This window comes from Mesoplodon mirus (genome assembly GCF_964341445.2).
Source record: "Mesoplodon mirus genome assembly, chromosome: 4".
NCBI lineage: Eukaryota > Metazoa > Chordata > Mammalia > Artiodactyla > Ziphiidae > Mesoplodon > Mesoplodon mirus.
In genome coordinates, this window is record NC_138979.1 from 103,986,073 (window position 1) to 104,011,456 (window position 25,384).

Here is a 25,384-nt window from a genome sequence, read left to right on the forward strand (position 1 = left end):
TCTCTAGCTGCAGCATGAAGGCTCTAGAGTGCGCAGACTTAGTTGCCCTGCAGCATGTGGGATCTTAGTTCCCTGACCAGGGATTGAACCCGCATCCCCTGCATTGGAAGGCAGATCCTTAACTGCTGGACCACCACAGAAGTCCTGAGCCTAGACTTTCTGATGGAAAATGTCAGTGCTCTTTGCACAACCAAGCTACCTTTATGCTGCCTGCACTTACCTTAAAAGAAAAAAAAAATTTAAATAAAAAAAGAGGAAGCTCTAGAATAGGTGAAGAATCTAACAACCAAAAATGATACCTCACTACTGGTGTTGCCAACTATAAAACAGGATGCTAATGGTGTTTACATTAAAAAGATGAAGAAAGTTTCTGAGTTACCATATTGTACTGCCTTGCAGCTAAACAAATGATCTACAAAAACCTCCATTTTCTGTGAATGGCTCTGAACTTCTGTCTTAATTATCATCACTGTAAACATTCTTCCAATCACTAAAAAAGTCACAGAATCAGTCAGTCAACTGCTTCATTCATATAAGGTAAAAAATAAAAAACCCAAGTTTGAGATCAGCCACCCACTACTCTTGAGCTACTTTGTGATTTTATCATAGGGCCCTATTGGCCTTATATGAGAACCTCTTGTTATGCTCTCCACAATTCAGAAATACAAATTTCAGAAGTCATTCTTAACCATGTGGCAACTGTGATAGTTTCTTAAGTCCTGTTTGTTCCAATACAGGTAACCGTGTAAGCATTCACACTCAAAACAAATGTCTATTACTTGCTGCTGAATGAAAGCCAAACATTCTTGTCTAGAATAACTCACCAGACTTAATATGGTCTCCAGAAGGGACAGACAGGCTCCCAGACGAAATGGGACTAACTGCTGCCAAGGAAAATGCTTCTGTTTATTTCGCAATATTAGGTAGGTAGGGAAGGATCCAAATTGTGAGGACTATTTTATCTCCTGAGACAAAGTCAAGTTTATTTTCACCTTGAAATTCTGTTAGGAGATAAGGAAAAACTTCTGCCATTTAAATATGGCAAAAGTAATCCAAAATACTGAGGCAGCTTTGTATATCAAAAAGCAATTTAACATTTGAGCTTAAAAAAAAATACAAAAAGCATGCTGGGAGGATAGATTCCTAACTCATAAATAATGAGGAGAAATTTCAAGTCTTGAATCCTGTGAAGACAGGGCTCCAAATGTGAACTTTGGGAAATTACTTTATTATTTTATTTTATCATTAAGGAACTACCACTTTACCTTTTTTTTAACACCTCCCTCTTCTCTATGCGGTTGAACAGTTCTTGCTCTCTCTCCTTTTCTGTCATCTGTTCCAGACGGGCCCTGTCTTCCTCATCTCCCATGAGGTCTTCTCCATAGCCATCATGGAATTCCTCATCTTCTGAGGAAGAGTCTGAATCTGAACTGGAGGAGGAGCTGTTGCTGTCAGAATCTGACACTTCACCTGCAACAAAGGACCAAACACAAGATTAGGTGATGCTGCAGAAGACAGAGCCACAGGTGGCCCCACAGTGTTGATAATCATTACCCCTTGGCTCTTCTAGGTGAAGTGGAACATGGTCATCTCACCTCCCTTGGGAAAACCCTTGGTCTGCCTTTGGCAAATGCAAACACAGCTTACAGAAACATAGGCTGGATTAAGAAACCAGCATGATCTTTTTAATTTGACTTTTGTATTTTGAAAAAATTACAGACCTACAGAAAAAAGTTGCAAGAATAATTCAACTCCCGTACATCTGTTACTTAGGTTCACCCATTGTTAACATCGCCAATTCACTTTCTGTCTACATACATAAAACAATTTACACATTTTTATCATTTATTTTGCTGAATTGAGAGTAAGCTGCAGAGATTGTGACCTTTCACCCCTAAATACTTCTTGCAAAAAGGACAGTCTCTTATATAACCAAGTATACAATGATCTAACTCAGGAAATTTAACATTTAAGAAATAGTATTATCTGACATATAGTCCATATTCAATTTTCATAATAAGTATAGGGAGATGCTTTGAGACTGTGTAAACATCTTGTTCCTCAACAAACTATCATCCAGTGGTTTTAACACTCGTCGATAACACTTCAGTAAATCAGTTATTACTATGATGGTTGAAAATGGTGACTGTCTAACTATACTTTCTTCTACATTAGTTGGCATTTTAAAAAATCAATGTTTTAATAAGTCATTAAATTGATTAGTGAATTCCTAATGATATTGGATCTTGGTAGGACAAAGGGTGATGGAAAAAAGCATTACATATTGTAACTGAGTACTTATTAAGTTAAACTAGCAATTTTGTGCTTGACTCAATTTGAGCTAACATTCACAGGCATGTGCTTAAAAAGCAGGTTAGGCCAATTCTGTACAAGCCAGTTTGTATATAAACATTATTACTCAAAACAAATATAAAGTTTACCATTTTAGTCCTGGAACAAGTTCATTTTCAAACTAGTGTTAGCAAAAATTCTTATTTCAAAACAACATTTTTTACTGAGTTTTGTATCTGGTTCAAGGATTTTCCCCCTATGAATAACCAAGAAAAAGGAAAGAGAAGGCACCCAAGTTAAGGTAAATGGAGACTCTAACGCAGGGAATCCTCATGGGTTTCCAGGATGGGTTTCAAGGGCCTCACTAACGCTTTGGAATGCATGTATTTTTCTTGCTTCATTCAGATTCTAAACAGACCATGACCACTGAAAAGATGAGAGACCCCTGCAATAAAGGCAGAGGCCATGTTGTAATTGTAATGCAGGCACCTTTTCCCTCCATTTCTGACTGCAGCTTCTACTAAATAAGAGTTCACTCCCAAGTGTGCACCACTTGACTCACCTTCCTCAGGGGCTGAGCTCTCAGCTGAACTGTCTTTGTCCGAACTGCCTGAGGAAGCAGTTTTATTGGCCTGTTTCTTCATGGTTCCTTTCTTTTCTATTTTTCTGGCTTTTCCTTTCTTCTTATTTTTATTGCTCCCAAAAGTCCACTACAAGGAAAAAAGAAAAAGGAAAATTGAACCAGGGATTTTATAGAGAAAAGCTGTAAGTTTCAAGAATTAAGAGTCTCTGACATTCATCAAAGTGATTACAAGTCTCTACTGCTTTGGATCTGAAACAAATACACTTTATAAGATGAAAGATATTGATTCTTGAAACCTTTGTTAAAACTTCATAACCTCTGGTTTGTAATTTCTTAATGTCAGTAGATAATTGATATAATAAACTTAAAATTTAATTAGTATACTTTTTATCAATAGAAAAGCAAATATATCAACTTAATGGCAAGTCAACTGAGTTAACTAAAACTCAGTTGGTACAGGAAACAGCTTCTAATGTTTCCTGTGGCAGAGAGGTCAGCAATTGCTAGAGATTGGTATGTCTGGGTTTCAGTACACAGTGCATGGCTGAGTTCTGAAGTGGGTCCCAGGAAAGCAGGGAATAAAGCTTTTTAGCAAGAGAAAACTTCAGAAAACACAGGGAGAAAATGATGAAGGCCACTCTTTGATGGATGGTAGCATCACTGGTACCAACTCCAAGGAGTCAGAAAGTATAATAGATCATTAAAATATATATATATATATGTGTGTATATATATATATTTAAATCTGCATATATTACACTACAACATAATGTTTACATTGGATCTTCAATAGGAGATCCCATACATCTAAATATAAGGAACCTGTAACTTGTATTATCAAACTAACAGGCAGGCAATACACAGTTGATCACTCCAAGGCCAAAAAAATCATCTTCATCAAGCACTTTAATTATAAGTCTGAAAGACCATAAAATCATTTTTTAAATTCACAGAGACTAGTTAGTTACATTAAACCATACCTCCTTTGATATTTTAACTTGTCAATTTAGGAGAATGATTTTAGGTGAAAAATACTTTACTTAGAAACTTTATTTTATGTACTCTAAAAATAATATTCATAACCAGCAAGAGCCTACTGTACAGCACAGGGAACTATACTCAATAATAACCTATAATGGAAAAGAATCTAAAAAAGAATATATATATAAAATAAAATAAAGTAAAATTCAGGACTTCCCTTGTGGTGCAGTGGTTAAGAATCTGCCTGCCAATGCAGGGGACATGGGTTTGAGCCCTGGTCCGGGAAGATTCCCGCATGCTGCGGAGCAACTAGGCCCATGCACCACAACTGCTGAGCTTGCGCTCTAGAGCCCGCGAGACGCAACTACTATAAGCCCACGTGCCACAACTAGTGAAGCCCGCAGGCCTAGAGCCCGTGCTCTGCAACAAAGAGAAGCCACCGCAATGAGAAGCCTGTGCACTGCAACGAAGAGTAGCCCCCTCTCGCTGCAACTAGAGAAAGCCCGCGCAGCAACAAAGACCCAATGCAGCCATAAATGAATAAATAAATTTATTTAAAAAAATAAAAAATTAAATTAAATTTAAAAAAGTTTTAAATATATATAAAAACAGTGAATCACTTTGCTGTACTCCTGAAACTAACACAACATTGTAAATCAACTATATTTCAATAAATATTAAAAAAAAACCCTGAAATTGTAAAACAAACTGAGACAATACTAAATAAACAAACCAACCAACCAAGGAGGGGGAGGATAAAAAAATCAAAATAATATTCATCTTTCCATCATCACAGATTGAATTATAAATCTGGTATTAACATAAAAATTCTACATCTAATATTTAACAAAAGCACCAAGTCTTTGCTCCTTCTATAATGTGATCATATTATAATGTGATCATAAATCTACCTCCTACCTCACAATAGCCAAGATCAGAAGTAAATTTACTTTGGAGTTTTTTTTGGGGTGTGGAGTGGAGGGATAGTTCTGATGAGGTTTCCACGTTAGAAATGTTCCAGATGAGCTATTTTTAAGAACTACAGTCTGTTAATTTACCTTGATAAAATATTGTGAAAGGGCACTATTTTAATCTTCTGATTTTTTATTTTAATTTACTCTTAGTTATTTTAATTGCCACTTTATTTTTGTACTCAGGAGCTAGGAAGGAGGGACAAGTGAAAATAAACAGCTCCATGTTCTAGAATGATATATGAAGTGAATAAATGATATATTAAGTAATATACCACTTACATATTAAGTGATATACATTAACAGCGACTTCTCTTTATAAGTGAATTTACTTCTCAAACTTTTAACAATTCAACACTTAGATCACTATTTAGAAAGAAATCCTAATGCTTCTCTTCTAAAAGCTATTTTTCAACCATTTGAAATCTTAATCATTCAAGGAAGATACTTTTTAGGTCAGTTTGAAAGAATCCAAAAGAGGCCAAAGTGTTCAGTTTCATAGTTAACTGAGCTAAAATATATCAACTTCCTATGCTGAGAATACAGATATTACTAGAGGCAATAATGTATAAAACATCTTTTGCATTGGCTTTGTTTACAGGAAATAGCACAACTATGCACATAATAGTCAATATTTATTGGTTGGTTATGAAAATGAGCATATGACCCATCTCCTCTAAACAGGGTATCTTTTTGTACTTCTTTGTACAGAAATCCCTTCTTTTTACAAAGAAGTCCCTTTGTACTTCTACCCAATGGGAATATGAAAAGGCTGAGAGCGTAAAGGGTGAGCTACCAGGGTCACATGTGTGTTAGAGTGGATAGATCTATTTTCACCTACAGATTTGGATTTCTCACCTGCAACAGAGTCAAACTCTGAACTTCCAGGGTCGGGGGGCGGGGGGGAAAGCGGGATTGTGTATGAGAGTAAAAAAAGGCTTAAATGTGAAGTCACACAGGTGAATCCAATTCAGGAGGTGCTAGAAAGCTATCTGGTTTCCTTATCCTTCCACTGTCTATCTGCTGCAATCTACCATTGCCTAAGCTTAGCAACTGTCATCTATAGCCTATGATGCTTATCCCCTGGAGGGGAGAGAGAAAAGATAAGAGTTAAAATAGAAGAAATAAAATGTTTCAATTTAACAAGGGCTTGCCTGGCTGAACCTGAGTGTGGGAAGGGAACCTTGGTCTTTTTCCTTCCAACACAAATTTCAAAAGAAATGAGATGACAAAAGTGCCTCACCTCCCATGAGGCTAACTCAATAGAGTTTGTCATGCCAATGGCAAACAACCAAACTCACTATATATGACAGGGTTTTAGGGAAATAAAATAATCACTTAAAATACAGGCTTCCCTGGTGGCGCAGTGGTTGAGAGTCCGCCTGCCGATGGAGGGGACATGGGTTCGTGCCCCAGTCTGGGAAGATCCCACATGCCGCGGAGCGGCTGGGCCCCGTGAGCCGTGGCCGCTGAGCCTGCGCATCTGGAGCCTGTGCTCCGCAGCGGGAGAGGCCACAACAGTGAGAGGCCTGCGTACTGCAAAAAAAAAAAAAAAAAATACGGGGACCAGTCTCATTACTCCTATTTAATATAGAGAAAGAGACTCAAATGGGTACTGATAATTTCCCAAAAGATTTTTTTTCCTGCAGAATAGATTGCATTTGTAATATTTTACATTTACTCCTTTAAACCAGAGGCTCCTGAGTGGTTTTTTTTGGTCTGAGCACATATTTTAAATATTTGCCCAGTACCTCTTCTCTCAAGATCACAGAATCTAATAAACCATAAAGGAGATGGTCAAGACTTGTGGTAGGCAAAACTGACATAGAAATATCTTAACCCAGCCATTAGCCCAGAGATTGCTCAACTATTCCTGCAAAAGCCTTATTCTGTTGACTCCAAGACAGAAGGAAAACTAATTCTTTCATTGCCAGAGTGTGGTAGTAAATGGAGTCTAAAGAGTACAGTACAGGATTAAAGAGATGCTCTCAGGCTTTCCCCATCCATCAGAGAGTAGAAGAAATGACCTGGCTTTTCTTAATTTGTTTTGGGAACTATGGCTTCACTGAAAGGCAAGCTCTGTTGTGACCTTAAAAGTGCTCTAAAATGCACCACACAGAAGGCAAGAATGAGAAAATGAGTGCCTGCTGATCTGCATCTGAGTACAGAGGCCAGAGCATCCCCCAAGGAGAGCTGCTTAAAAACAATCTGGGAAAGGGAAAGGGTCCACTGTCAGTCAGGACTCTAATACACACTGACACCCTGCTTTTCCCAAGCATTCTACATGCATGCAGGCTCACACAAAACACCAGGAAAGTATTACATATAATGCAGTGATGAAAACCTAAAACAGTGACTAGAAGGAAGATGTCTTAACTAATAAATTAAAAGAGATTAGCACTTTGACTCTCACTGCTGTAACTGATACTCTAATGGACGGCAATTATCTAATGATACAAGGAGGGTTAGAAAGTACTACATAATCCTGTGCCAGACTGAGAGCGTAGGGGTTGTTATAAGCAGGTCCCTACTCTGGGAAGCAGCTGACCTTCCTGGCATTCAGCTGAAAGACAGGAAGGAACATGGGGTGGGGAGTGGTTGCCTTGGACGTGGGTGCCATTGACATGCTGAGTACTTTTACCCTGGAGGCAGAAAAGCAAAGAAACTTCAACATTTCAGAGAGGTTATCTCTAATGGACAAGGAAGATCACATTCTAGGTCTCAGGACCCAGAGTAGAAACCATTGCAGCCCAGTTACTCCTGAAACGAATTTACAGTGAAATGAAATACTTTGAGGTAAGTAGGGTTCAAGAAGAACAGCTGGGTTAGTGATAAACTATGGGACTAGAGGTTAAAAGAACTGGAATAAAGGCCCAAGCCCTCAAACTGAGACTGTTTCCTTATCTGTAAAGTAGGAATAATAATACCACCTTGACCACCTATCAGGGTAGTATGAGACTCAAAGGAGACAGAATAAAAGACGCTAAGAGCATATCAGAAACCATGAAGTTCTATATAAATGGAGGGTACTATTTTATGATGGAAAAAGGAAACCAGAACTTCTGGGAGCCTGTTTTCTTATCTGAAATAAGGGAATCTAAAAGATCTCTACGACCCCTTGGAGTTTTAAAGTTGTAGGATTCTATATGAACTGAGTGTTACACTAAATTGAAGTGTTTGTCAAAACGATTCGGTAGTCATTATTCTAGATCTTAACAGTGGCCAACAAAGAGGTGTGCGGAGAGGGCTTGGTTCCTGATTTAGGTATTTTTTCCCTGTGAAGATACTGAAGATAGAAAAGGGTCAGCAAAGTTGAAGAGTATATGCAAATGTCAGCCTAAAGAACAATGAGGAATAGCTAAGTTTTCTTTTCCCTTAAAAGAAATTATTTGTAATTAATCAGACAAAGTACAAAGGGCACTACTGTATCTTATAATCAAGCAATTAGTTATATTTAACTGGAAAACACAGAGAATCCCTACACTCAATCACAAAAACTTATAGTCTGGTTATGGAGATAAAAACAAAAGTGAAACAAATGATACCAAAAAAATGTAAAATATAATCAGTACTCCACTGCACTGTTTGGTAGGAAGTGTCAGAATTTGTCATAAGTTTAAGCAAGTGGTACATGAAAATCACTTTATTTTTCTTGTGATGAGATTTTAGGTATCTAGATAAATGAGGTGCTACTGTATGGTAATCTACATAGCCAAGAACCCAGAAGCATGCTAAAAAAAAAAAAGAGGGACTTCCCTGGTGGAGGAGTGGTTAAGAATCTGCCTGCCAGTGCAGGGGACACGGGTTCGAGCCCAGGTCCAGGAAGATCCCACATTCTGCAGAGCAACTAAGCCCGTGCGCCACAACTACTGAGCCTGAGCTCTAGAGCCTGCAAGCCACAACTACTGCGCCTGCGAGCCACAACTACTGAAGCCCGTGTGCCACAACTACTGAAGCCCAGGCGCCTAGAGCCTGTGCTCCTCAACAAGAGATGCCACTGCAATGAGAAGCCCGCGCACTGCAACAAAGAGTAGCCCGCGTTCGCCACAACTAGATAAAGCCCACGTGCAGCAACAAAGACCCAACACAGCCATAAATAAATAAATACATATATACATACATAAATTTATTTTTAAAAAATGCTTATGAGAAATTCAAATAGCTATTGTTAAATTCAAGTACTAAAGCAGAGTATTCCAACCTGAACTCTATGGGGTCCCCTGGTTTCCTGACCCCAGAGCAGATCAGAGACACAGGAAGATGGAAGTAGAGCAGATTACTAGGAGATGAGAACAATGGCCACTGCTTACCTTCGGTACTGGGGGAGAAAGGAAAGATAAAAACCAGCACCACAGAGCTTGGTATTTTGGAAGTCACTATTTCACAGTATAAGAACTGTCATTCATAATCATGACTAAATCAGTTAAAAAACTATATATAATCAGATCTATCAAAAAATTTTTCAAATATAGTGGTTTTATATTTTAAACTTTCAAAAGTTTAGTTTTAGTATTGGGATAATTCATCTATATGGAACATCTTTTTCCAGAGGTATTGTGTGTATGAAAACCTTACTAAATGAATATACACACAGGAAACTATTAGCTTAGCAGTGAAGGCCTTTATCAGTATGTGCTGATTATGTATTATCTGCATGGTAAAGCAACAACAAAATGCTCTTGGGTATCTAGGCTGACTTCCTGGAAAAATTATTACTAAATGAATTTTAATTAAAAGTTGTATCTTTTTCAAAATGTTCTATTAATAAAAATATTGGAGCCCACAAGCAATAACATAGTGGGAATAGGAGTGCACCTAGATCAAAGTGGGAGCGCTCAAAAGATTAAACGGGGTAAGAGAGAAAGAGAAGACGCTTCAGAAAGAAAGAAAGTAGAAAAAAATGGAATGGGGGAAAAGCAAGAAGAGGCCAAAGTCTCTGAAGAGGTAGTAAACTGGAGCGTAAAACGTATCCAGGAAGTTCCGGGAAAGAAAAGACAGGTGACAAGTGCTGAACTACACGGCTGGGCCAAATGTTTTTATTTCTCAAAAATGTTGAAAACAGGACTGTACATGAAGCTTTTTAAAATAATCATTCTCGCTCAGGCACAGGGCAATAGAACATAATTCAGCTGTTTCCTTACTTTGTCTAATGTAGTTATATTCAGTTTTTTTTTTTTTTTTTTTTTGCGGTATGTGGGCCTCTCACTGTTGTGGCCTCTCCCGTTGTGGAGCACAGGCTCCGGATGCGCAGGCTCAGCGGCCATGGCTCACGGGCCCAGCCGCTCCGCGGCATGTGGGATCCTCCCGGACCGGGGCACGAACCCGTGTCCCCTGCATCAGTAGGCGGACTCTCAACCACTGCGCCACCAGGGAAGCCCTATATTCAGTTTTGAACAACAAATAAAGGGTTTTCTTGGTATCTATTGATAACATGGTTTTTACTGGTAACAAGGGAAAATCTAGGCTTTATTCCTATTTCTTATCTAGGTGCAGCTATCTGTTTCCACGAGATTCACCATGTTTCTCAAAAGGACTCTGAAGTACCCGATTTAGGACTCTGTTCCTCCTAACAAATGGACTTTTTTGTTTTGGCCATTTTTTTTTTAAACTTTAAATCTCATGAGTGAGCACTGCTAGCTCCCCTCCTCCCAACCCTGTTATTTTTCTTCCCGGCCACTCCTGTCTGCACCCTTGGTGGTGCTTCTATTACCAAATGCTTTCAGGGACAGGAAGTGACACCACCAAAATGCCACACCACAGCATTAGAACCTACCACTCAGGTTGACTGAGCCCAGGCTTGGTCAATGTAAACCTGACAGGAAGAGTTCTACTTCTCATGTGCCTAAGATATGACTGAGAATAATTCACTCATCAAAAATAATACACAAGATATCTACTATTCTCTCCTTAATTGAACCTTTTTTTTTTTTTTTTTTTTTTTGCCACGCCGCACAGCTTGTGGGTGTTAGCTCCCTGACCAAGGATTGAACCCGGGCCCTTGGCAATGAAAGCGCAGAGTCCTAACCACTGGACCACCAAGGAATTCCCCCTAATTGGGCCTTACACTTAATAACCAATGCACCCACTTTTTTCTGGATAGGAAACTTTCATAACTGCTGTGTCGCCCTCCCCACCCCCAACAATTAGCTAGATATCTTCTTGCTCTAAAGTCAGTGCATGTCTCTCCTTAAAACAAACTACCCATTAACCTCCTAAATCGGTTGTTCCTGACTAGTTTTCTGTCCTAGCAAATCTGAGGAGAACAACATACTTCTTTCTACCTGTATTCATCATCATGAATGACAATAAACAAGAGTCACGTGGGAGGGGAAAAGGGTTGGGAGGTGTATTTGAAAAAAACTCCAGAGTAGCTTCTAGTACAAGCAGGCTCCATCTGACTGAGAACTGACATTTTAACAACCAAATTTCTAAAAGGCTAGTTCGTAGGTAACAAGGATATTAAAGCCATAGCAGAAACTAGAAAACATAGCAAATTATTTCAGTATATGGGTTTCACCTACAAAGATGTATGAATATTCATTATGAGAGAGAAAAAAAAACAAGAGCCTCTGTCTCAAACACTGTATTCTAAGGATCTCTCAGAAGTCCCCTACCCACTCTAAAATATCTCTATGGCAGCCACAAATCTGAGTTTACAATACCACTGATTTCTCTAGTGGCTGGTAGGATTTTTTTTAAAAAAGATTTTCTTAATTGTCCAAAATAATGAAGTATTTACCCTAACTTTGGGGTGCTCTGTGCTTAAGCTAGTAGCCTGGGCCAGAAAGTGATAATGCAGACCAAAAAAACAGGCTCTTTTCAGAATGGCCATGCTATAGAGACTGCTATTCCCAGTGCAGGGTGAGGAAGGACTAGAGTAGAGCTGCCAGAAGCCAGTGGGCCAGGGGGCTGGGACGGGGAGGCAGCAGCAAGAGCTCAGAACCTTGGGAGGAAAGTTACGCAAACTCTCAATCCCCACTGGACAGGGTACAGCTGGCCTGTCAGCTTTTTCTCCAATAAGTACATAAGTAGCTGGTAGCATTCTAAGGTGAAGACTCTCAGACTTGGTTAAGTAGCTGCAAGTGACAAAGGGAATCCTAAGCTCTAAACATTTTTATGGACGCTGGACCTACCCTAGCACAAGTTTTGGGCTTCTCTAATGCTGTGGAGTTGATACATACTTTGACCTTCTGGTAGAAGCAGCTCAAAAGAATGAAGCGAATCCCTACAGCAACTGCATACTCAGGAGTGACTTAATGAAAGGAATATGGAAAACAAAATGCTTCAAAGGATAGTTATTGATTGTATCTCAAGGAAGTGCAAAGACAATAAACATGTTACAGGGTATTCCAAACACAACACAGATTCAAACTTAATATCCCACAGCAGCTGGCTTCTGAAACATGGAAAATGAAAGGAGTTGATGTAGGAATAGTGGGAAAGGGAATTATTTCAAGATTTTCCTATATTATCTTTGCATTTTTTTAAAGTAGAAAAACAAAACAAAGCAAATTATTTCATAAAATCCACTGTTTTTCTAAGCAGATTGGGTTACTTTATCAATTTTAGAGGAATTATAGTACCTCCATGAAAAATAAACGAAACAAAAGAATAAAACTCACACATTCACTACCTCTTGCTATCAAAGCAATTTTAGGTCTGTTGAATTATTTAAGATTAAGAGAATATCAGTACAGTCAATCAGAATGCAATCGTTCCTAATTTGCATATGCAGGGCACTGGTAAATACTGTTCTAGCTGTTAACAAAATTTCATTATAATAAAAAACATTTTTTATTTTAGAGGAACTTTAAAACAAAATACTGTTAGTGCACTGTTAAAAATATTTTCCTAGACTGCAGGGTAAGAGATTAAACAGAAAGATGATATCCAGCCTCCCCCCAGGAAATTACTAAGGGAAAAAAAGTATTTTAAATCAAATGAGGAACATGTAGGAGTGCTTCAAAGACCTTTGCCCTAATCTCTCTCTCTTCCATTAAAGTTCTGGATCTTTCAGGGCCTTGTTTGGTGGTGGGCAGCAGTTTGGGAAAGTCACCTTGGCTTAAACAATGAACAGCTGGACGTTTCTCATTAAAGGCTAATGCCACTACTCTGAGAGATGTTGATTCCATCTACCCAAAGAAAGCTTCTTACCTTGCTAAAGTATTTCTCACTAATACTTTATCAGGCATTACTGATAGACTTTCTTTTCTAACATAAAAGTGGGATTAAAAAGGTGACAAAAAATAAAAGAGATGGTGACTAACAAGTTGTGCTCCCTCTGCAAAAGGGCTGAAAATAAAAGACTAAAAATGGCCACGAATGCACTGCAGAGGTACCCACTAGGTAACTAGCAGTACAAAGAACATCACAATGCGAGAGCTTTCCATACACGATTTTCTTTTCCCAAGAAGTTCTCATAGATCTTAGGCAGGAAGGTCTCAGTTTAAGGAAAAGAGGCTGCCAGGAGTCACCAACTCAGGACCCTCAAACACTCATTAGTCCCAGAGGCTTAGCCCTCCACACCCACCTCATCATCACTGTTAGACGTCTCCGAGTCTGAGGAGGCTGCAGGCTGACTAACAGGCGGCTCCTTCTCTTCAGAGTCACTTCGTTTCCGCTTTGCCAGGGACAAGAGCTCCTGAGAGGGCAAAAGTAGCCATGTGAGTTTTGTTCACAGAGAAAATATATCCAAAAATAATAAAATGCCCACCTTCTCTAGATCTCTTCTACTTCTTTGTGGTTTCACTTGAAGGACATCATCAATGGGAACTTTGGTCACATGAACAGACCAACTGCCAGCACTCCTAAGTGCTAAAGAAATGCTTTCAAAGTCTGGAATTCCCTGGCTGTTCAGTGGTTAGGACTCTGATCTTTCACTGTAGGGGGCCCGGGTTTGATCCCTGGTCAGGGAATGAGGATCCCACAAGCTGCACGGCACAGCCAAAAAAAATCTGTTCCCTCACTCTTAATGGGAAATGTATGTCTGAGATGGAAAAGTGACTAGAAAACTAAACTGGAGGCTACCCCCGAATTTCCTCTGTAAGTTACAGAAGTACTGATTCTCAGCAATTGATATGATAAGAACCATGTCTACAAAGGTAATTTGCTCCTTGTTCTTATTGGTATAGCTAATACTCTGAGCACCCTCTTATTATATATAATTCATGGTAAAATTGGCATTTGTGGGGCTGTTCTGAATAAGCTGACAAACTACAAATTTCTGAGGTCATTTTTTATTTTGGATGCCTAAACCAGGAAAAAAAAAAAAAGTATATTTCTGGTGCTGAACCCAGGGTCAAGCAGTAAGTATGCTGGCCTCTACATGGGAATCCCAATTTGACAACCCCAATATTCCCATTCACCACCTCTGCCTTGTCCTGGTGATTTAAGGGAGCTTAAAGGAGAAGAGATACGCCATTTAGTAAGACATGGCTACAACCAGGATTTGCTCTCTCACATGGTTTCCCGCTCCTGCTACTTCTCCCCAACTCAGTCCAGTCACTCAAAAACACAACAAAAGGATACTCACTCTGATTCTTGCTTTCTGCTAATATCAATACCAGCCCAAAATTATATTGTACTTACTAGATGCCAGGTACTTTTCTAAGCATCTAACATTTAATCTTCACAACCGCCTTAAGGTAAGTATTGTTATCTTCCCCATTTAAAGATAAAGAAACTAAGGAGCAGGAGAGGTTAAGTAACTCACCCAAGGTAATACAGCTAGTACATGAGAGAACCAGGATTCAAACTAGGGCAGATAAAATCCTAGCTCCTATTTCAATCATGGTTTACATTTTCCCCTTGGGCCAAAAGAGAGAAAAATATAACTAATAAATACTAGTAGTATTATTCCTTGATGATGTTGGTGCTATACAATTATAGGTTAAGTGCCAAGACAAATTTTTTAAAAACAGACTGCTATAAAATATGTTTTCTTCTTCCAGTCTCTTTCTATTTTAGGAGTATACCCTCCTTGGCCAGAATGAGAAAATGACCTTCTCAGATTAACAGCTGACACCATCTCTTCTTCATAAGCAGTAACGAAATGTTACTCTTCTCATCTCTTTAGACAGAGCTAGCATACTAACTTCCTGAAAAGACTTCAGATCATAAGAACACTCTCCTTTTTCCACATCAAAATGGTAACTGCTATTGACCAAATGCAAATTACAGCAATGTTTGTGTGTTTACAGTCTTTTAAAAACTTGAGGGTGTAATTTACATACAGTACCTTTTATCCTTTCTTATGGATGGTTCTATGAGTTTGACAAATACATACAGTTGAACCACTCACACAATCAAGATATAGGACAGTTCCATCAGCCCCCCATATTTTGCTGTAATTTGCACTGGTCAATAGTAGTTACCATTTTGGTATGAAAAAGTAGAGTGTTTATGATCTGAAGCCTTTTCAGGAAGTAAGTGCTCTTCATCTCTCTCCCTCCATCCCCTGGCAATCACATACCTGTTTTCTGTCTCTACAGATCTGCCTATTGTAAAATATCACATAAGTGGAATCATATAGTGTGTAGTCCTTTGAATTTGGTTTCCTTACTTAGCATAATGCATTTGAGATTGGAAAGGTATCAGCAGTTTGTTTCTTTTTATTGTAAAGTAGTATTCCATTGTGTGGACACACCACACTTTATCCATATGCCAGTTGAAAAACATTTGGGTTGTTTCCATCTTGGGGCAGTTATTTGTTCATGTACAGGTTTTTGTGTAAACATTAGTTTTTATTTCACTTGGATAAATACCTAGGAGTGGTACTGCTGGGTTATATGGTGATTTGTGTACGACCTTTACTATTATCTTTTTTCCACATTACCTTCATGCAAATTTATAAAAATTAAAAAGACTTCTGGTAGGTAGTGTACTTCCTGACCCTTTGAGGTTCACAAATGCACTAGAATTCTGTTTTAATACCAACTCATTATAACAGGGATTTGGATATGCTAGCAATCAAATCCTTTCCTGAAACAAGCAGTAGATATATTACAAGCAGTAGATATCCATTAAAAGTAACTAAAGTGTTAATGTGTTAGCATCGCCTTCCTGTTAAAGAGATTCCACTTTATACTAAAAACGTAAAAAATATCTCTCCATCAGCAAACAACTGCATCTGACAGGCACAGTCCTTCTTCTTCTACTACATTAAATACCATATTAACAATAGTATAGAGACAGCAAAGACGTTCTTCTTAAAAAATGTGAAAGATACCTTTTCCACAAGCTGAGAATTGTATAGGAAGTTACTGGGGGAACTCATGGCAAGGCTACTCTTCACAGTTAAGTCCTTTATATTCTTTTTTTTTAAATAAATAAATTTATTTATTTATTATTTTTGGCTGTGTTGGGTCTTCATTGCTGTGTGTGGGCTTTCTCTAGCTGCTGCGAGCAGGGGCTGCTCTTCCTTGTGGTACACGGGCTTCTCATTGAAGTGGCTTCTCTTGTTGCACAGCACGGGCTCTAGGCACGCGGGCTTCAGTAGTTGCAGCTCGCGGGCTCTAGAGCGCAGCCTCAGTAGCTGCGGCGCAAAGGCTTAGTTGCTCCGTGGCATGTGGGACCTTCTCGGACCAGGGCTTGAACCCGTGTCCCCTGCACTTGCAGGCGGATTCTTAACCACTGTGCCACCAGGGAAGCCCAAGTCCTTTATATTCTGAGGGCTCATAAATACAGCTGGACACACTAATGTGCAACAGAAAGGTCTTGCCAACACTCCACACATGAAGAGATCATCAGATTTGTTACCTGTAGCGGTTGATTTATCCAGCACCAATACTCAAAAAAGCCAGTCTAAAACTGATTCATGCACAGGGCGTAGGTCCTTCTGCAGCTCTCTCCTGCTAGCCTGCTTCACTGTGCCACACTGGTTGAGATGACATTTCTGTGTGTCCAGTGGTTCTCTCTCACCATCCTCCCTGTATTTCATCACATCTAGTGAAAACCTCCCCTACTTATCTCAGCATTCCCCTAGGATGGAATGGCTTTGTGGGGTGCCCACATGGTTTATCAAACTTAAGCTGAATTAAAGATCTGCTGAGAGTAATGCCAATGCCTAACACACTACAGGTATGACTGTGTAGGATGCCACATCTGGCTTCTAGAGCAGTTTCATTAACATTGCTTGAAAACCATACTTAACAATAAACTAGACAGCCAAATTGCAAGTCTAATTGCACTAAGGTAATATTTATTAAAATAGTATTATTCTGGTTAAAATTAGAATTCTAATCCATCAATATGTGAAGACTCATAAACCTTAGGATTTAATTCCCCCACCCCATCATTCACAGTGTATTTTTGCAATGCCATGTCGGGATCAATCTGTAATAAAGCAACTTATTTAAAGGAAATTACTTAAAGGAAATTAAATCTCATCTCTTTAATCAAGCCTCCCATGATCACACAAAAGTGGGATACAGATTCTGCACCCCAGAAAAGGAGAATAAAAGCCCAAATGGATAAACCTCAGAGGTTTTTTATAGCTAATTAGCATGCTGAGCTCTTTTTCACATATTCATTCCACAAATACAACTAATGCAAGTGATTACTACCATCTAGGGTGACCAAATATCTTGGTTTGCTTAGGACTGTCCTGGTTTTAGCACTGAAAGTCCTGAATTCTGGGAAACTCAGTTCCTGGCAAGCGAGACAGATAGTTCCCCTGCTACCAGCACCTACTATATACCAAGCTGTGGTTAGAAAGCCAGGAATAGGAGATACATAGTCCTTGACCTCACAGAATTTAAAATCAAGTAAGGGGGTGTATGTATAACTGATTCACTTTGCTGTACTAACCTGAAACTAACACATTGGAAATCAATTATACTCCAATAAAAATTTAAAAATAAATAAATAAAGTCAAGAGAGGGAGACAGACAATAAACAGGTAAAGAAACAAGTATATTTAGTGATAAGTGCTAAGAAGGAAGTGAATCAAAGTGAGTGGGGAACCTATCTGCAATAGGGTGATTGGGGGAAGGCTTCTCTGAGGCAATGGTATTTAAGCTGAGACTAGAAACGGGGGGGAAACACAGGGGTGCAGTCTTCTGGATAGAAGTCTTCAGATAGAATAGATAAGGCCCTGGACTTCTCTAGTGGTTAAGAGTCCGCCTGCCAATGCAGGAGACATGGGTTCGATCCCTGGTCCGGGAAGATCCTACATGCCGCGGAGCAACTAAGCCCGCGAGCCACAACTACTGAGCCTGCGCTCTAGAGCCCGTGAGCCACAACTACTGATCCCGCATGCCGCTACTGAAGCCTGCGTGCCTAGAGCCCACGCTCCACAAAAGAAGCCACCACAATCAGAAGCCCACGCACCGCAAGGAAGAGTAGCCCTCGCTCGCCGCAACTAGAGAAAGCCCTCATGCAGCAATGAAGACCCAACACAGCCAAAAATAAATACATAAATAAATAAATTTATATATTAAAAAAAGAATATGGGCTTCCCTGGTGGCGCAGTGGTTGAGAGTCCGCCTGCCGATGCAGGGGACACGGGTTCGTGCCCCGATCCCGGAAGATCCCACATGCCGCGGAGCGGCTGGGCCCGCGAGCCATGGCCGCGGAGCCTGTGTGTCCGGAGCCTGTGCTCCGCAACGGGAGAGGCCACAGCAGTGAGAGGCCCGCGTACAGCAAAAAAAAAAAAAAAAAAAAAAAAAGGATAAGGCCCTGAAATTGGCAATAGCTTGGCTTAACCAAAGAACTAAAAGGGAACCAGGGTGACTAGAGCTTCACAGGCAAGGGGACAGGGGGTGGGAGGTGGTGATGGAATGAGGCAGGTTAAAGGTAAGAAGAAACCACATCATTCCCAGGTTTATACAGCAGGATCAGGAAAATGAATTTTACTTGAAGGCAGTGGGGAGCCATCAAATGGTTTTAAGCAGGGAAGTAACCATCCTCTGAGGGTTTTTAAAATAGCACTCTGACTGACAGAGGAACAGATTACAGGGCCAGGGAGGAAGTGCGGAGAGGAGTCCACAGCAGGGTCATCAGAGTAGATGGTGACCTGGACAAGGTAAGAAGCCACAGGGACAGAGAGAAGTGGGAGGACTTGAGAGAAGCTAAGAAAAGAGTAGTAATTCATAGAGGTTTAAATCTGAGACATTATTTTCTATTATTTCTTTCATATCAAAATTTTTGATTAAAGAACATCATTCCAACAGTGGACACTGGTTATTTTTCAGGAGTAAGAAACAGAGCCATTGCGTGCATATACGTTTGTGGAACAGGGAGGTATTTTTGTTTCGCTGGAACTGTTTCAACAAGTATATACTATTTTTATCATTAAAAAAAAAACAAAAGAAAACAAACCAAAACAATGAACATACACACGAAAACCCTTCTGAAGTAGTAATTCCAAAGTGACAGTGTAACATTCCTTTACATTTCACATGACTGGCATGAAATGTGGCAACTTCCCTTTCCAATTTCTAGCAAAGTGATTATAATTATAGATAAAATACTGAGTTACATAAATGCCCACAATGTCATAGAATTGATAAAATAAAACCAGTTTTCAACACATTCAAAATAAAACGTACATTAAAATGTTTTTTTTAATTCTACTACTGTTACTTGTTTCTACTTGGATCCCTCTTCTAATACACTTTCTAACTAATGCACTTTCCATGCCTTATAGAACAGGTATCAGTATTACAGCAGAGGGGCTAAAGCAAGAACTCCCAATCTTACAGTGTCCCTTTACCTCCAAGTAATACTACTATAATCAGAAAAGTTAGAATCTAACTTTCTACCGTGGATATGCCAAGCAGCATTTGCTTATTCAACAAAGATTTATTAATTGTCTACTCTGTGTCAGGCAGGCATTATTTTCAACTATGTACTTAAATGTCTCCACTTGAGTATCTCATAGACAACTTTAATCTCTACACATACAAGACTGAACACATGCTCTTCACCTTTAAACCTGATCTTCCTCCAGGGTTCCCCATCTCATGCCAGAATCTCCTCTTCCTCACCCCTAACATCCAACCAGTCATCAAATCCACTCAGTTTTATAGCTTGAATATTATGTCCAATTAATCCACTTTCTGTCATCTCTATAACTACACCAGTCCAAGTCAGGCATTCATTCAACAAATACTGACAAGGTATATGCTGCAGGCCAGGCACTGTTCTAGATGCAGGGATACTACATTGAACAAACAGCCTTGCCCTCTTGGAGCTTCCATTCTAGTGGAACTTATGCTCTCCACCATCTCTCACCTGGACTCCCTTATCTGCCATCTAACTAGTGTCCCTTCTCCAGATTACTCTCCGCATAGCAGCCTGGGAAAACTTTTCAAACGACAAGTTGGAACACCTCTTTCAGCTTAAAGTCCTTCGGTGGTTTCTCATTACCCTCAGAATAAAGTCCACAGTCCTTACTATTGCCAACCTGGACCTGCCAGTGGCTTAAAACATCTTTTTAACCCCGCCCACAGAAAGATAAATTATACCTTATGACCCAGTATGTACATACATGCATATATGTGAAACACAAGGTTTATGAAACAATACTTATCTTTACTAGGTCTGACATATGATTTTTTTTCTATTTGATTCAATTTCGTTTTTATTTTTAACACTGGCTGTGATTCACTAAACTGGCTTTTCCATCCTCAAAGGGTCCAAACAGACTACTTCTGCAGCTTCATTTGTACCACTCTCCCTCCAACTAGTGATGTCCCAGTTACTCTGATTCCTTCAGTTTCATGAGGGTGCTAGGTCCGTCCTGCCTCAATGCTTTTGTACATTTTGGTCCCTCAACCATGAACACTCACACGTCCCTGTACTCTTCAGTCTCCTATCTCCTTATCCCTAACCCATATTCCAGATCTCAGTTTAAATGTCACTCCCATCAGGCGAGCATAGAGTCCCTGGTCAAACTCTCACAGCATCCTTGCTCTTCCTTCATAGCCTGTAACGCAAGTGTAAGGAAATGACTCTCTGAGCAATGCCTGACCCTGTCCCTCCCTTTGCCCCCCATCCCCTAAGCTCCTTGAGGGTAGAGACTGCTTCGATTTTGTCCACCCAATAGCCCTATTGCCTCGCACTGTCTAACACATTTGTTGAAAGATTTAAAAAAACAAAAAAACAATCTTTGCCCTTGGGGAACTTATGGTCTAGGGAGCAAATAAGTACATCAAGAGAACCAGTGTTGAAAGATAGGTTTTGAATTTTTCCTGAAAGTCTCTCTGTTAAAGCTCCCATGGGACTCAACTTTCCCTGCACTACTTCTAAAAGAAAATCAAGTGAAATTGGCAGATGAGTTACATCAGGCTAGATGCAACATTATGACACAAATTTAAAACTTCACAAGTTAACCCCAACACTTCTCACAAGTTCATCCTAGACTTCCAACTCTGCTCTAATGTAAAAAGACTTTATCAATGAGAAGCACAACTTTTATTTTTTTAACATCTTTATTGAAGTATAATTGCTTTATAATGGTGTGTTAGTTTCTGCTTTATAACAAAGTGAATCAGCTATACATACACATGTATCCCCATATCTCCTCCCTCTTGCGTCTCCCTCCCACCCTCCGTATCCCACCCATCTAGGTGGTCACAAAGCACCGAGCTGATCTCCCTGTGCTATGCGGCTGCTTCCCACTAGCTATCTATTTTACGTTTGGTAGTGTATATATGTCCATGCCACTCTCTCACTTCGTCCCAACTTACCCTTCCCCCCTCAAGTCCATTCTCTACGTCTGCATCTTTATTCCTGTCCTGCCCCCAGGTTCTTCAGAACCTTTTTTTTTTTTTTTTAGATTCCATATATATGTGTTAGCATACGGTATTTGTTTTTCTCATTCTAACTTACTTCACTCTGTATGTCAGTCTCTAGGTCCATCCATCTCACTACAAATAACACAATTTCGTTTCTTTTTATGGCCGAGTAATATTCCATTGTATATATATGCCACATCTTTATCCATTCATCTGCCAATGGACACTTGGGTGAGAAGCACAACTTTTAAATTTCCCACCTTTTATAGGGAAGGTTTATGGAAGGATACTTTATAACAATGCTATTTTTTTGTTGTTTTTTTTTTGTTGTTGTTTGTTTGTTTGTTTGGTTTTTTTGCGGTACGTGGGCCTCTCACTGTTGTGGCCTCTCCCGTTGCGGAGCACAGGCTCCAGACGTGCAGGCTCAGCGGCCATGGCTCATGGGCCCAGCCGCTCCATGGCATGTGGGATCTTCCCGGACTGGGGCACGAACCCGTGTCCCCTGCATTGGCAGGCGGACTCTCAACCACTGCGCCACCAGGGAAGCCCAACAATGCTATTTTTAACACATAATGTCTAAAAATAACTCCTAGAAAATACTTAGGGGCCTATTGTTTCAAAAAATTTTTAATTTGTGGTTACTTCAAGTAGCATGAGCAGAGAAAGAGAGGACAGGACAACACAATCCCCATTTTAAATAAGGATGGAAATTATGAAATAAAGCATCCCAGTATGCATGTAGCTATTTTTCCCTTGAAAACGGCAGAGTAAAGTTTTTATAAATACTGAGTTGTATTGATCTGAATAGATAACTCTGATTCCTTTATTATCTTGGATGCTTTTCATGTTATAGGACCCACTGCATAGATATTATTCCATAAAGAGTGCACATGTTATCTCCGTGGAGGTACGTGGTGGGGTAAAAAAGCCTAGGTTTGGCTCAAATTCTGTTATTTTTTTCCCAAGAAGCACCAAAAGCAAGTATCTCCATGATTTGCAATTCTGAAATGTTGAAGAAAGGGTGTGGCCAACATAAAAAAGTAAGGTCACTAGCAGGTCATATGTTAAAATAAATCCTTCAAATTCTCAAAGGTCTGAGATTTTAAAACCTTTGAAAGTTACAACAAATTTTAAAGGACTCCGATTCAGTTACTACATACCTCTTCCCACCAAGAAGAAGGAAGGGAAAAAAGAAACAGGCCTCAAAAAAAAATCATCCCAACAATTCAAACAGCTTCAGGGATTTAGAAAAACCAGCAGCTTTGCCACTTTGAACATCTCTGTTAAGTTCTTTTGGTTATATGTGCACACACTATGGCTGAGACAGGAAGCTATTTCTCTCCCAAACTACTTACAGTGTCTTACTAAAAGATTAACTTGCATACAGACAGTGGTCTCAGTGTTTAACACAAATAAGTACCTGGGCTGTACCTGGTAAAAATGCAGAGGAGAGAGTCCCCAGAGAGTCTGATTCAGTAGGTCTGGGATGGGAGTCCCTGCAAAGTACCTCTTAAACAAGCAACCCAAGCAGTTTCTGACACACATGTTCCTCCTCTCACCACCAGGAAAAGCCAATGTAGAAGACTAAGGACTAATTTGGAGGTAATATTTCTGACATAATGGCTTAGATTCCCACTTGGAATACTCAGAGACAAAGGATCTCCTTATTAACTGTGCTCCACTCTCACACTTGACACTCAGAGATTTGTCATGGTTTGTTCTTTTCCATTAGACAGCAAATACAATGTTATACCCCCCAACGAAGACCCAGAACTTAGATGGAGCAGTCCAAGGCATCTTGGTGAGGAAAGGTCCAGAATGTATTAATTTTGTTCAGAGGAGACCCCAAAACTAGGCTGACTTTGTACTTCTGCTAAAGATCTCTGGGAGATCTTCTAGACAGCATAGATCTTTTTGATTCCTCTGAGAGCCTCGCACAGTGCTAAACATATAGAGAAGGCACTAGTGCCTGTTAGGATGCGCAGGAAAAGGGAATTTTGATCTGGTTCCCATCTGATAAAAGAACTCCAATGAGTAGTTGAAAAGGAGCAAGTTGAAATTGCTGTTAAAATGCATTAGGTATTACTTACAAATTTTATGCTAATTTCTTTTCACAAATAGATAAAGTTGGGTTTAAAGTTGCAATCCCTCCAGTTCCCACTTCGGAAAAGCTTTCTGTGGATCACAAAAATCTCTCTACTACAAAAGGAAGCTCTCAACTCATTTCATATGTCAGACTTCTGTGGAAAATCACCAAAGACAGAATAATTTACAGCTTAGTTCATGCATCATCAGAACAGGTGACTTAAGAGTGCTTCACCAAGGAAGTCCCCCAAATAATTTTTTAAACTAATGTATCAATATTCTCTAAACTATTCAATATACTTTACAAACATGAATTCTAGCAACACAGAAAATGGCTATGAAACATCATTTTCATTTTGCAATATTAAAAACAGATTAAGTTAGTATAGTGGAAAGAGTATAGGCCTTGTAGTTGTACAGATTTGGGTTGAAATGCCACTAACAAGTTGTGTGAATTTAGATAAGTTACATCTTCAACCTCCATTTTCCTCATATCTAAAATGGGGAAGGGGCTTCCCTGGTGGCGCAGTGGTTAAGAATCCACCGGAGGATGCAGGGGACACGGGTTCGATCCCTGGCCCGGGAAGATCCCACATGCTGCGGAGCAACTAAGCCCATGTGCCACAACTACTGAGCCTGCGCTCTAGAGCCTGTAAGCCACAACTACTGAGCCCACGCGCCTAGAGCCCATGCTCCACAACAAGAGAAGCCACTGCAATGAGAAGTCCATGCACCACAACGAAGAGTAGCCCCTGCTCGCCACAACTAGAGAAAGCCCGCACGCAGCAAAAGACCCAACGCGGCCAAAAATAAATTTAAAAAATAAATAAATAAAATAAAGTGGGGAAAATGGTACCAACTTCACCATAATTTGAAAACCTGACAATATAAATAAAGCACTTAATTGAGGTGACTGGTTCATCCCAGGCCTTATGTAAATGGTAGCTAATGTTATCATCAGAAATATCTATATTTCTAGATTAGAAAATAGTTTTTTAAAAAAAGTTCTAATCCTCCTAAGTGCCAGTCTAAAATTATCAACAAACTTTTAGAGTCAAGGATATATTTTTTAGGACTTCCCTGATGGTGCAGTGGTTAAGAATCTGCCTGCCAATGCAGGGGACACGGGTTTGAGCCCTCATGCTGTGGAGCAACTCAGCCCACGCACCGCAACTACTGACCCTGTGCTCTAGAGCCCGCAAGCCACAACTACTGAAGCCCGCGTGCCTAGAGCCCGGGCTCCCCAACAAAGAGAAGCCACCGCGATGAGAAACCCACGCACTGCAACAAAGAGTAGCTCCCGCTCGCCACAACTACAGAAAAGCCTGCGCACAGCAATGAAGACCCAATGCAGCCCAAAATAAATAAATAATAAATTAATTTACAAAATAAATTAAAAAAATATTTTTATAAATTTCAGGAGTCTTTCGGGTGAGAACATTTTCAATTTATCTTTTACTTCCTATCCCATAACAAGGTGTCTATCCCTTTGATACTTCTCCACAGGCCCCACTACTCCCCACCTCCCACCTCCATACCACCATTTTCAAAACAGCCCTCTTTTCTTCAACATATCTTCAGTCCCTCTTTCTTAAAGTCCTCCTCTTTCATGCCCTAATATTTAATTTCTGAGACCTCTGACCTAATACAAAGGACTCCCAAGAAGTCATTTATAGAAATGCTTTAGTTTCTAAGTGCTTGTACCAACATTAATTCTTTTTTAAAAAAATTAA

General features: G+C 39.8%; 1 protein-coding gene across 1 annotated transcript in view; it reads right to left on the reverse strand.

Annotated features, from left to right (window-relative positions):
* RTF1 (RTF1 homolog, Paf1/RNA polymerase II complex component) overlaps positions 1-25,384 on the reverse strand; it is a gene marked incomplete at its 5' end in the record, with an annotated part of 50,004 nt that overhangs the window by 22,763 nt on the left and 1,857 nt on the right. Inside the window, 3 exons of the mRNA XM_082618911.1 lie at positions 1,266-1,470; positions 2,855-3,002; positions 13,358-13,468. Coding sequence (XP_082475037.1) covers positions 1,266-1,470; positions 2,855-3,002; positions 13,358-13,468 — 464 coding nt within the window. The remainder of the gene's footprint in view (positions 1-1,265; positions 1,471-2,854; positions 3,003-13,357; positions 13,469-25,384) is intronic.